The 11,548-nt window shown below is 38.2% G+C and overlaps 1 protein-coding gene across 1 annotated transcript in view; it reads left to right on the top strand.

The window, feature by feature from the left end:
- The first annotated feature begins 7,766 nt into the window (after positions 1-7,766).
- Positions 7,767-11,548, top strand: part of IL1RL2 (interleukin 1 receptor like 2) — a 44,228-nt gene continuing 40,446 nt past the window's right edge. Inside the window, exon 1 of the mRNA XM_019666477.1 lies at positions 7,767-7,786. Coding sequence (XP_019522022.1) covers positions 7,767-7,786 — 20 coding nt within the window. The remainder of the gene's footprint in view (positions 7,787-11,548) is intronic.

Here is an 11,548-nt window from a genome sequence, read left to right as displayed (position 1 = left end):
TTTGTGGAGCCTTTTTCTATATATAAAAATCAAGTCATCTACAAAACAGTAACAGTTTTACTTCTTCTTTTCCAGTTTGAATGCCTTTTATTTCTTTTTCCTACCTAATTGCTCTGACTAGGATGAGACTGGGCATTCTTTTCTTGTTCCTGATATTAGAGGTTGAGGTACTTTTCTATTATTCCCATTTATTGAAAATTTTTTTTTTATCACAGATGGATATATTTCTTGTCAAATGCTTTTCTGCATCTATTGAGATGGTCATATATTTATCCTTTTTTTTGTTAATGTGATGTATCATGTTAATTGCTTTATAGATGTTGAACCATCCTTGCATTCCTGGAATGAATCCCACTTGATAGTGGTGTATGATCCTTTTAATGTATTGTATTCAATTTGCTAATATTTTATTGAGGATTTTGCATCTATGTTCATCAGAGATATTGGCCTATAATTTTTTTGTGTGTGTGCATTTTGTTCTTGTCTGGTTTTGTTATCAGGGTAATGTCTCACAAAAAGGGTTAGGAAGCAATCCCTCTTCTTCAATTTTTTTGGAAGAATTTGTAAAAGATAGATACTAAATCTTCTTTGAATATTTGGTTGAATTCACCAGTGAAGCCATATGGCCCAGGACTTTTTGCCGGGGGGAGGAGGGGCAGAGAAGGGTCTTCGATTACTGTTTCAGTTACCTTACTAGCGATAGGTCTTTTCAGATTTTCTAGTTATTCATAACTCAGTCTAGGTAGGTTGTATGATTCTAAGAATTTATCCATGTCTTCTAGGTTGTCCAATTTGGTTATGTATAGCATTTCATAGTACCTTTAAAAATATTATTAAAAATATAGCTAACATACAATATTATGTTAGTTTCAGGGGTACATCATGATGATTCAACATTTATATACCTAAAGAAGTGAACACCATGATAAGCCCAGCAACCATTTGACACTGTACTGTGCTATCACAATATTATTGGCTATATTCTCTATGCTGTATATTACATCCCCATTATTTGTTTTATACCTGGAAATTTGGACCTCTTATTCTCCTTCACCTTCCCTCCTTTTAAACTTTTCAATTACAGTTTACATTCAATATTATTTTATATTAACTTCAGCTGTAGCATAGTTAGACATTTATATAATTAAAGAAGTGATCCCCCTGACTAGTCTAGTACTCATAAGCACTATATATAGTTATTACCATATCATTGACTATATTTCCTATGCTTTACTTTACATCCCCATGACTATTTTGTAACTATCAATTTGTACTCCTTAATCCCTTCACCTTTTCCAACCATATCCCCAACTCCCTTCCATCTATTACCCCAACAAATCTAGCACCCATCTGACACCATACATAGTTATTACAATATTATTGACTATATTCCTTATGCTACACCCTACATCCCCACAACTACTGTGTATCACCAATTTGTACTTCATAATCTCTTCCCATTTTTTTCACCCACACCCCCAACACCCCTCCCATCTGGCAACCATCAAAATGTTTTCTGTATCTATGAGTTTGTTTCTGTTTTGTTTGTTTGTTCACTTTGTTCTTTAGATTCCACATATAAGTGAAATCACATTGCAGCTGTCTTTCTTGGCCTGACCCTCCACTCAGCACAATACCCTCCAGGTCCATCCATGCTTGCTATTGCAGGTGGCAAGAACCCATTCCCATCTGTGACTGAGCAATATTCTGTTGTATATACAGAGGGTTCCAACAAAATATATACACATTTTAAGAAAGGAAAAACCTGTATTAAAATTGTAATGCTCAATGTATACTGATAACAAAAGATGAATACAAGTCATGTGTATACAATTTTTTGGCAGCCCCGATATGGACTACCTCATCTTTATCATTTTTCTGTTGATGCCAGGCTGCCTCCACAATGTGGCCATTGTAAACAGTGCTGCAATGAACTTATAGATAAACAGGTCCCCTCAAAGTAGCATTTTGGGTTTCTTCAGATAAATACTCAGAAGTGGGATTGCTAGATTCTTCTTTGTCTCTTGTTGTAGCCATTGTTTTAAAATCTATTTTGTCTGGTATAAGTATTGTTACTCCATATTTTTAAATTTTTTTAATTTCCATTTTTATGAAATAACTGTTTTCATCCTTTTACTTTCCATCTCTCTGTGTTTTTCAATCTGAAGTGAGTCTCTTGTAGGCAGCATATGTAAGGGTTTTGTTTTCATATCCATTCAGCCCTCCTATGTCTTTTGATTGGAGCATTTGATCCATTTACATTGAAAGCAATGATTGATAGATATTTAACTATTGCCATTTTATTTTTCATAATTTTGACTTTTTTCTTCATCTTAAAGAAGTCCTTCTAAGATTCCTTGTAATAGTGGTTTGGTGTTGAAAAAATTATTTAGCTTTTTCTTGTCTGGGAAACTCTTTAACTGTCCTTTGATTTTAAATGATAGCCTTACTGGGTAGCATAGTCTTGGCTGTAGGTCCTAGCTTTTTGTCACATTGAATATTTTGTACCAATCCCTTCTGACCTGCTAAGTTTCTGTTGAGAAATCAGCTGACAATCTAATGGGGGCTCTCTTAAAAGTTACTAGCTGCCTTTTTCTTGCTGCTTTTAGCATTCTCTCTTTGTCTTTAACCTTTGGCATTTTAATTATCATGTGTCTTGGTGTGGGCTGTTTGGGTTTGTCTTGCTTTGAGAGTCTCTAAACTTTCTGAACTTGTATGTCTATTTCCTTCCCCAGGTTAGGAAAGTTTTCAGTCATTATTTCTTCAAATAGGTTCTCAATTTCTAGCTTTCTGTCTCCTCTTTCTGGTACCCCTATGATGCAAATGTTGTTAATGCTTGATGTTGTCCCAGAGGTCTCTTAAACTATCCTAATTTTTTTTAAATTCTTTTTTTCTATTTGCTGTTCTGATTAGATGTTTTTTGCTATCTTATCTTTCAAATCACTGATTTGATCCTCTGCTTCATCTAGTCAGCTGGGAATTCCTGCTAGTGCATTATTCATCTCAATTATTGTATTCTTCATTTCCAATTTGTTCTTTATTATGGTTTCTATGTTCTTTTTTATGCTTGCTATCTCTCTGTTGAAGTTTTCACTAAGTTGTTTAAGCATCCTTATAACTATTCTTTTGAACTCTGTATCTGGTAGGCTGCTTGCCTCCATTTTGTTTAGGTTTTATCCTGGAGTTTTATCTTGTTCTTTCATTTAGGATGTATTTCTTTGTTTCCTCATTTTGGCTGCCTTTCTGTTTTTGTTTCTATGTATTAAGTAGATCTGCTATGTCTCCCTGTTTTGGCCAGGTGTCTTGGCCTTATGTAGTAGGTGCCTTGTGAGGCCCTGGCAAAATCTCCCTGGTCACCTGCTCTGGGTGCTCCAGGAGTCACTGTTGTGTGGGTTATGTGTGCCCTCTTGGTATAGTTGAGCCTTGATTGCGATAGGCTTGTCAATGGGTGGCATTGGCCTTTAGACTGATTGGCTTTGTGGTTTTGCCATGTCCACAGGTTCTGGGCTGCTGTGTGGGGGGCTTATCCCACTGAGTGAGATTCCCTCCAAAGGGCTCTGGTGCCTGTTGAAACTGCCCTTTGGGTATGCCACTTGTGGGCTAATTGGGCAGTGCTCTGCTGTGGTCTGAAGCCAACCTCCAAGTGTGTTGGTTCTGGGGCCTCTTGGGATGCGCTCTGGTGCAGGCCCTGGTCACCCACTGCCTGTGACTGCTTGGGGACTACCTGGTAAGAGCTACAAAGTGATTCACTGCTTGTTCACTGCCTGTGCTAAAGTTAGAGGCATGTGGGAAACGCCACGCTGTGAACCGAGGACGTTTGTCACCAGGATGAGGCCTGCGGTAGCTCCATAAAAAGCCAGGACACACCGAGGCTTGCTGCCACCCACCAGCTCCCTTAAGGTTCAGACTCTGATAAAGCCTCCTGCAGTATATAAGCTGGGTAAGGCAGGATCTTAGGGAGTCACTAGAGTGGGAAGAGTTGTAGTTACCAAGTTAATGTAGACTCTGATTTGGTGCCGGTGCTGAGCCTGGAGTTACTCAGTCATAGTCGCAGAGTACACTGAGGCCAGTCAGCGCCTGCCTAGGGCCGGCAGATAGACTCTGATAGTTTTCCAGAAAGAGTGCAATGTGGGTGGGGCTGGTTGCTCAGGAGAAATTGCCTCTGGCGTTGGGGGAATCAGGAGGGGCAGGATTCCAAAGACGCTCACTAGGCCAATTAGATTCAACATAGAAAAGGTGGTGTCTGCCTGCTGGCTGCATGGGAGAATGATCTCTCACTGGGAAATGCCGACAGAGAAATGCCAGTTCTTTGCCTGTAGCCACACACCTCGGTCTGACCCCTGTTTGTCTCTGAGCACCCCCAAGTCACTCTCCCTCTGCTGGAGCCGAAGGTGAGTGCCAGCGAGTGGGCGAGTCTGTGCGTGGGCCATCTAAGAGGAGGCCTGTGTTACTTGCAGCCTTCCATCCCACCTGAATGGTCAGAATCCCCAGTTGTTCGCAGCTAGATGTTGTGGAGGCTCCTCTTCCTGGCCACCAGTATTCTGTGCTGGGGATCCTGGTTTGGGGGGCTTGGGACCCTCATTCCTCTGGGGGGACCTCCTTGACCGAGATATCCCTCCTGATTCTCAACCGCCACACAGAGGTTTGGAGCTAGCCTGTTTCCCATCTCCTCCTTTCCTACCAGTCTCTATGTGGCTTCTTTATATCCTTAGTTATAAAACTTCTGTTCAGTTAGACTTCAGATGGTTCTCCATGTTGATTGTTCTATAATTTAGCTGTCATTTTAATGTGTTCAGAGAAGGAAGCAGGTGCAGTGTTTATCTACTCCACCATCTTGGATCTCTAAAAGCCTTAGTATTCTTTTATTATCCTTTGTATGTTTGTGATATCCATTGTAATTTCTCCTCTTTCGTTTCTGATTTTATTTATTTGAGTTTTCTCTCTTTTATCCTTAGTGAATCTAGCTAAAGATTTGTCAATGTTTTTTTTTGTCTTTTCAAAGAGTCAGCCCTAATTTTCATTTATCTTTTTCATTGGCTTTTTAATGTTTGTTTTATTTATTTCTGTTCTGATTTTTATCATTTCCTCCCTTTTAACTGACTGAGTTCTGTTTGTTCTTTTTCTAGTTCCTTAAGGTGTAAAGTTAAATTGTTTATTTGAGATTTTTCTTATTTCTTGAAGCAGGCCTGTATTGCTATAAACTTTCTTCTTAGTACTGCTTTTGCTGCATTCCAAAAATTTTGATATGTCGTATTTTCACTTTTATTGATCTGTATGTGTCTTCTTATTTCTTCTTTTATTTTTTTACTGACCCAACAATCGTTCAGTAGCATGTTGTTTAATCTGCACACATTTGTGATTCTTCCAGCTTTTTCTTATAGTTGATTTCTAATTTCATCCTTTTGTGGTCGGAAAAGATGTTTGATTGGATTTCAATCTTAAATTTGTTGAGACTTGTGTTATGTCCCAACAAGTGACAGTAAGTAGTCTATGTGCACTTGAGAAGAATGTGTACTCTGTTTCTTTTGGATGAAAAGTTCTAAACTTATCCATTAAGTCTACCTGGTCTAGTGTGTTATCAAAAGCTGATGTTTTCTTGTTGATTTTCAGTCTGATGATGTATCCATTGGTATAAGTAGGGTATTAAAATCTCCTACTATTATTATGTTTCTGTCTGTTTCTTGCTTTAGGAATGTTAATGATTGCTTTATGTATTTTGGTGCTCCTAAGTTGGGTGCATATATATTAATAAATGGTATTTCTTTTTGATGGATTTTCCCCTTTATCATTATAAAATGTCTATATTTGTCTCTTGTTATCATTTTTTTGTTTGGAATTCTGTTTTGTCTGATATGTGTGGCTGCACCCACTTTCTTCTGGATACCATTTGATTGGATTATTATCTTCCACCCTTTCATTTTGAGTCTATGTAAGTTTTGTAGCTGAGATGGGTCTCCTGAAGGCAGCATATATTTGGATCTGGATTTTTAATCCATCCAGCTACTCTGTGCCTTTTGATTGGTGAGTTCAGCCCATTTACATTTAGGGTGATTATTGCCATATGGGGACTTACTAATGCCATTTTATCTTTTATTTTCGGATTGCTCTATATCTCCAATGTTTCTTTTCCCTTGTGTTTCTGTCTGCTATTTTAGTTTGGTGGTTTTCTATAATGTTTTACTCTGTTTCTTTTTTTTGTTGTTTTGTGTCTCACCTCTGGATTTTTGTTTTGTGGCTACCACAAGGTTTGTAGAAAATGGCTAATAGATAGAATAGTCCTTTTTCTTCTAATAACATCTTATCTTTATTCACCTATACAGGTTCTGTTCTTTTCCTCCTTTCCTTTTTATGTTTTTTTTTGTCACATATCTCTTTTTGTGTTGTGTGTTCATTATCAAATCGAAGAAGCTATAGGTATTTTTAATACCTTTCCCCCTTTAACCTTTATGTTATAATTAAGTGTTTAACACCCTTTCTTGAAACAAAGTTGCTATTTTCTGCTTCTGTCTATCTGTTTGTCACCTTACTCATAGATTTGTGTATGTTTGGTTTTGTTTGTTTATTTGTATCAGGTAGAAGAGCTCTTTTCAACATTTTTTATTATGCAGCTTTTTGTAGGTAAATTTCCTCAGCTTTTGTTTGTCTGGGAAAGCCTTTATCTCTCTTGCACATCCAAAGGATAATTTTGCTGGATAGAGTATTCTATTAATAGCCTGATGATTTATATCTCAGTATTTTGAATATATCATGTACTCTTTCCTGGCCTGTAAAGTTTCTGCTGAGAAACCTGATAAAAGCCTGATGGGGTTTCCTTTGTATTTGCACTCTCTCCCCACCTCTGGCTTCCTTAGACTTCTTTCTTTATCATTGCATTTTGACAGTTTTAATGCATATAATGTATCTTGCAGGTCTTTTTGCCCTGAGATAATTAGGTGTTCTGTTTGCTTCTTGTACTTGTATGTCCACTTCCTTTTCCAGGTTTGGGACATTCTCATCTATTATTTCTTTGAACAGACTCTCTATTCCCTTTTTCCACATGTCTCCTTCTGGGATACTCACTCTCCTTATGTTGCTCTTTCTAATGGAGTCAGATAGTTCTCATAGTGTTTCTCTATTTTAAAAAACATCTTAGTTCTCTCCTTCCCCCTGAATCAGTTCTAGATTTTCATCTTCATGCTCACTAATTCTCTCTTTCATATGTTCTGCTTCATCTCAGTTATTGAGTTCTTTAGCTCCAAAATTTCTCTTTCATTTTTTTTAGAGTTTCAATCTCTTTAGTAAAGTACTTCTGTTCATTGATTTTACTCCTGAGCTCGTTGAACTGCCTTCTGAATTTTCCTGTATCCTGTTGAGTTTCTTTATTACTGCTATTTTGAATTCTCTATCATTTATATCAAAATCTCACATGACTTTGAGTTTTGTTTCTAGAGAATTGTCGTTTTCCTTTTGTGATACTGTGTTACCTTGGTTTTTCATGGAGTGTGATGTGTTTTCCCTCTGTCAGTGCATTTGGAATAATGAATACCTTTCTTATTTAGGTACTGTTTTGGTTTTAACAATTCTACAGGTTGATAACTAGAGGTCTTTTGTTTATTTGTTTTCCAGTAGGTGGTGCTATCGTGCAAGGTTTGGTTTTTTTCTTATCTGTGTGCTAGAGTCTCTGGGATTGCTGGTGCCTCATGATCATCTGAGTTGTTGTCTGGGTGACCAGTGTGGAGGGTGCCCCAGCTGTATGTGGGTCACCTGGGTCTCAGACCACCACTACCATGGTAGAGGGATGTGGCAGGTGAGGGGAGCCGGGTTTGCAAGTCTGCCATGCTGCTACCTGGTTACAATGGCTGCTGGTGCCACTGCACTGTGGCCAGGAAGCTGAAAACGTGTCTCCACTGCTGCTACCAGGCTCTGTGGTGGTGTGAGCACCACTGCAATGAGGGAGAGAGCCAGATTCTCCAGGTGCTGACACTACTCTGCCTTCCTTACCGTCCGCTGGCCTCTGGGTTGGGGCCGCACCCCAACTCCTTCACTACCACATTCACTGGGGCTGCAGCTGAGCTCAGGTAATTGGGGATATGAGCTTCGTCCCTGTCCTTTCCTCTTTTCTGCCCCCACTACGTGTGCCAATACACCCCCATCAGAAGGACTGATGTGTGGATCTTTCAGGTGACCCAATGCACTGAACAGAAGAAACTTTGTTGGGTTATAAATGTCCTATGAGTTGTAGATTGCAGGGGAGATGCCAAAGGGTCATCTCACTTCACCATCATGGTTACATCATTCTATGTATTCTATTATTGATGGGAACTTGCATGATTTCTAGTTTTTGACTATTATAATAATACTGCTATGAACATTCTAGAAAATGTCTCCTTCGGTGAACATATGTATGCATTTCTATTTGGTCTGTTCCTGAAAGCAGATTTGCTAAGTTAACTGTAGTGAATACTACCAAATAATTTTCCTAAGTGGGCATATATGACAGCTTCAGTTGTTCCACTACCTCACTGACACTTGGTGTTGTCAGTCTTTGTGATTTTAGTGAGATTTTAATGGTTAGCATGAAATTTGAAAGATGTAAATAAGATTATATCTCTAAATTGTCTAATAGTTTTAATTTTTCCTGGAATAAAATCAATCTTCTTTTTATTGCCCACAGGCTCCTGGGTTTTCCCCTGCCTCTATGACTTCATTTACTCCACGCTCCTGCTTATTGACTGTATTCCACTGACTTCATTTTAGTTATTTTGAAATTTCCAAACTTTTTCCTTTTTCAGAGATGATTTGTTCCTGCTATGAGGAGAGTTCTTCCCCAGATCTACCTGGTGGGCTCCTTGTTATTCTCAGGCCTCAGCTTCTGAGGTGAAGCCTTCCCAGATACCTTCTCTATCACTCCATCATACTGTATATAATTCATGTTTCTCACCAACCTGAAATCACCTCTTTAAATTTTCTTTTTCAGTGTTTACCCCCACATCTTCCCATCCCCCATTCCACACATTAGACACTAGACTGTAGCTCCAAGAATGCTATCTTCTTTACTGCTGTGTTTCTGGTACTCAAAATGTCACCTGGCACGTAGTGGGAACTGCATAAATACTTGATGAGCGAATGAATAAGCTGATGAATGGAGCTTGAGGGAGAGGTTAGACCTAAACCCTCAGGAAAACCAGTCCTTTTAGCACCACTCTGCTGTCACCTGTGCTGCTTCCTCCATCCCCATAAGTTCATTCATTCCAGTAACAAAAGTCAAGTACAGAATTGCTGCTATATATTCTCAAGTATCCCAGAGAGGGAAAACGTGAGCACTTACAAGCCTTAATGGTGTAGAGCCCCGACCTCCCGCCCCTGCCTGGGTTTTGGAACAATTAATCCTGATGTGTGAATATATTTCTGCTTCATTCTCACTAGGAAACTTTATCTGCAAGTTCTGGTCTATGGGAGATCAGCAGATAATTAGTTGGAATAAATAAAAACTACTATGCATTTTATAAAATACATATTTGTATATGAAAATCTTTAATAAAAAGTATTGCCCTGCTACTCTTCTGAATATGCATCACATCCTGATCTGAGGATCAAAGAGATTGGAGGTAAAACTCAATAAATCTGAACTCGGCAATACCTCCATCACACACAGATGGTTTCTTCACACCTGCTCTCAGAGGGGGGTAATGAACCTGTAGAGGAAGTTGCTTCACTTTATAGAAAACATAAACCAATTGAAAGAGTTTATTACTCACAGCTTGTGACTAATAGCATAAACTTCTAAGAATAGTCCCACTGCAAAAATGTCTTCAGTTGGAAAAGACTGTGACAAGAAGAGGTGGTAGGAAGATGATGATAAAGAACGCTGAGCTCATCTATTACTGTCAGACACTCTGCCGTGGAGGTTTTAATGTCACCTCTGAAAAGTGAGCCTAATCATCCCTATTTTATAGATAAGGGTTGCTGCTGGGGTTTGAACTCTCTGTCAGGGAGAGGACAGTGAGGTATTGTGTGCCTCCTTTTGAAGGCCCCACATGAGACATCAGAGGTATTATTTAATGAGTTTTCTACAAATAGATGAGAGGAAGACAAGCAGCCAAGTGAATTTCACACAGAGGACACATGAATGGCCAATGAACATAGTCAAAGATGTCCCACTTTATTAGTAAATAGGGAAATGTACAATAAAATCACAATATAGCTTTAAAATCATTGGACTGGCAAAACTGGCAAAATGTAAAAGTGTGACATTATCAATATTGGCAAGAACATGAAGCATGAAACTCTTACCCTCCAAAGGACACACATGTGGAGAAAATTAGGGATTTTCTAATATAGTCAAAGATGCACCTATCCAATGATCCTGAAATTTCACTCACTAGACAACCTCTCAAAAAACCCACACGAGAGGACATTACAAAATCCTGCACCATAACACTAATTTTAGGAGCAAAATATAAATTCCAAACAACCTAAATGTCCAAGGAGATAAGTATATAAATTAAGGTATATTCATACAATGGAATGCTATGTAGTAGTGACCTTGAGTGAAGAACTATACTTCTCAAAATATTTGACTCTCACAAATATAATGCTAAGTGAGAATAAGCAAGTTATACAAATATAGATTGTGGTACTTTTTATATAAAGACTAAAAAGTCCTACCCAGGAATACTTTATACTGCTTAAGGAACACACACACACACACACACACACACACACACACACACATATCAGGATGATAAGCGCTAAGCTTATGATAGTGAGCCTAGTGGGAGAAGTGTATACAGGAAAATTGGTAGTTTATTATTTCTGGGGCTGGGTCTTGCTTACATAACTTATGAATTGTTTTAAATTATTTAGCTCTTACATATTGCACATTTAAAAAGAAAGTATAAAAAGTGAAAATTAAAGAGAAAAAGTAGAGTGGTTCAATTCAGGAAGTTCCAGCGTGAAGCAGCATTTTTCATGGTCATAACAAACCAAACTTGAGCTCTTCCACCTGGAAATTCAAACCACGTTTGAATTTCATTCCTTACATTTTTCCTTAGCAAACAATGCTATCCAGTTTCTCCTGTTTTTCAAGGTAATTGAGAACCTACAGTAAATATTTTGGTTTTCTGTTGTTTTCAATTGCAAAGTTTACAATCCCCAAATTAGTTCTGCTTTCTCCATGTACAAAAAAACATATTTTATGTGGAAACCATCCCTGGAAGTGTAAGTGTCCGATCCTAGCCTCACTAGCAAAATGAAATGTCAGAAATGTCCAGTAAGAGAGAGGTGCTAAAGCGGGGCTGGGATGGCCAGTCTTAACTAACTTCATAAGTTTTGGGGCAACTATACTGATAAGACTTGGCATGTATTGTAGTCCTCAAACATGAAAAACAAGCTAGGACATAAATTCATCTATTCATGAGGTAGAAACTAAAAATTAAAAAAAAATTAAAAAGATGTAAAAACAAATCTCAACACCGCTTGTAACAATAGTTACAAGTGCTAGTCACTTTGTTTTGTTTTGGGGTACATAAACCTTGCAAAAGATACATGTACAGAGGAACCTCATTTA

This window comes from Hipposideros armiger, unplaced genomic scaffold (genome assembly GCF_001890085.2).
Source record: "Hipposideros armiger isolate ML-2016 unplaced genomic scaffold, ASM189008v1 scaffold_472, whole genome shotgun sequence".
Lineage (NCBI taxonomy): Eukaryota > Metazoa > Chordata > Mammalia > Chiroptera > Hipposideridae > Hipposideros > Hipposideros armiger.
Note: the sequence above shows the minus strand (reverse complement) of the source record. Positions and strands in the feature narration are given on the sequence as shown.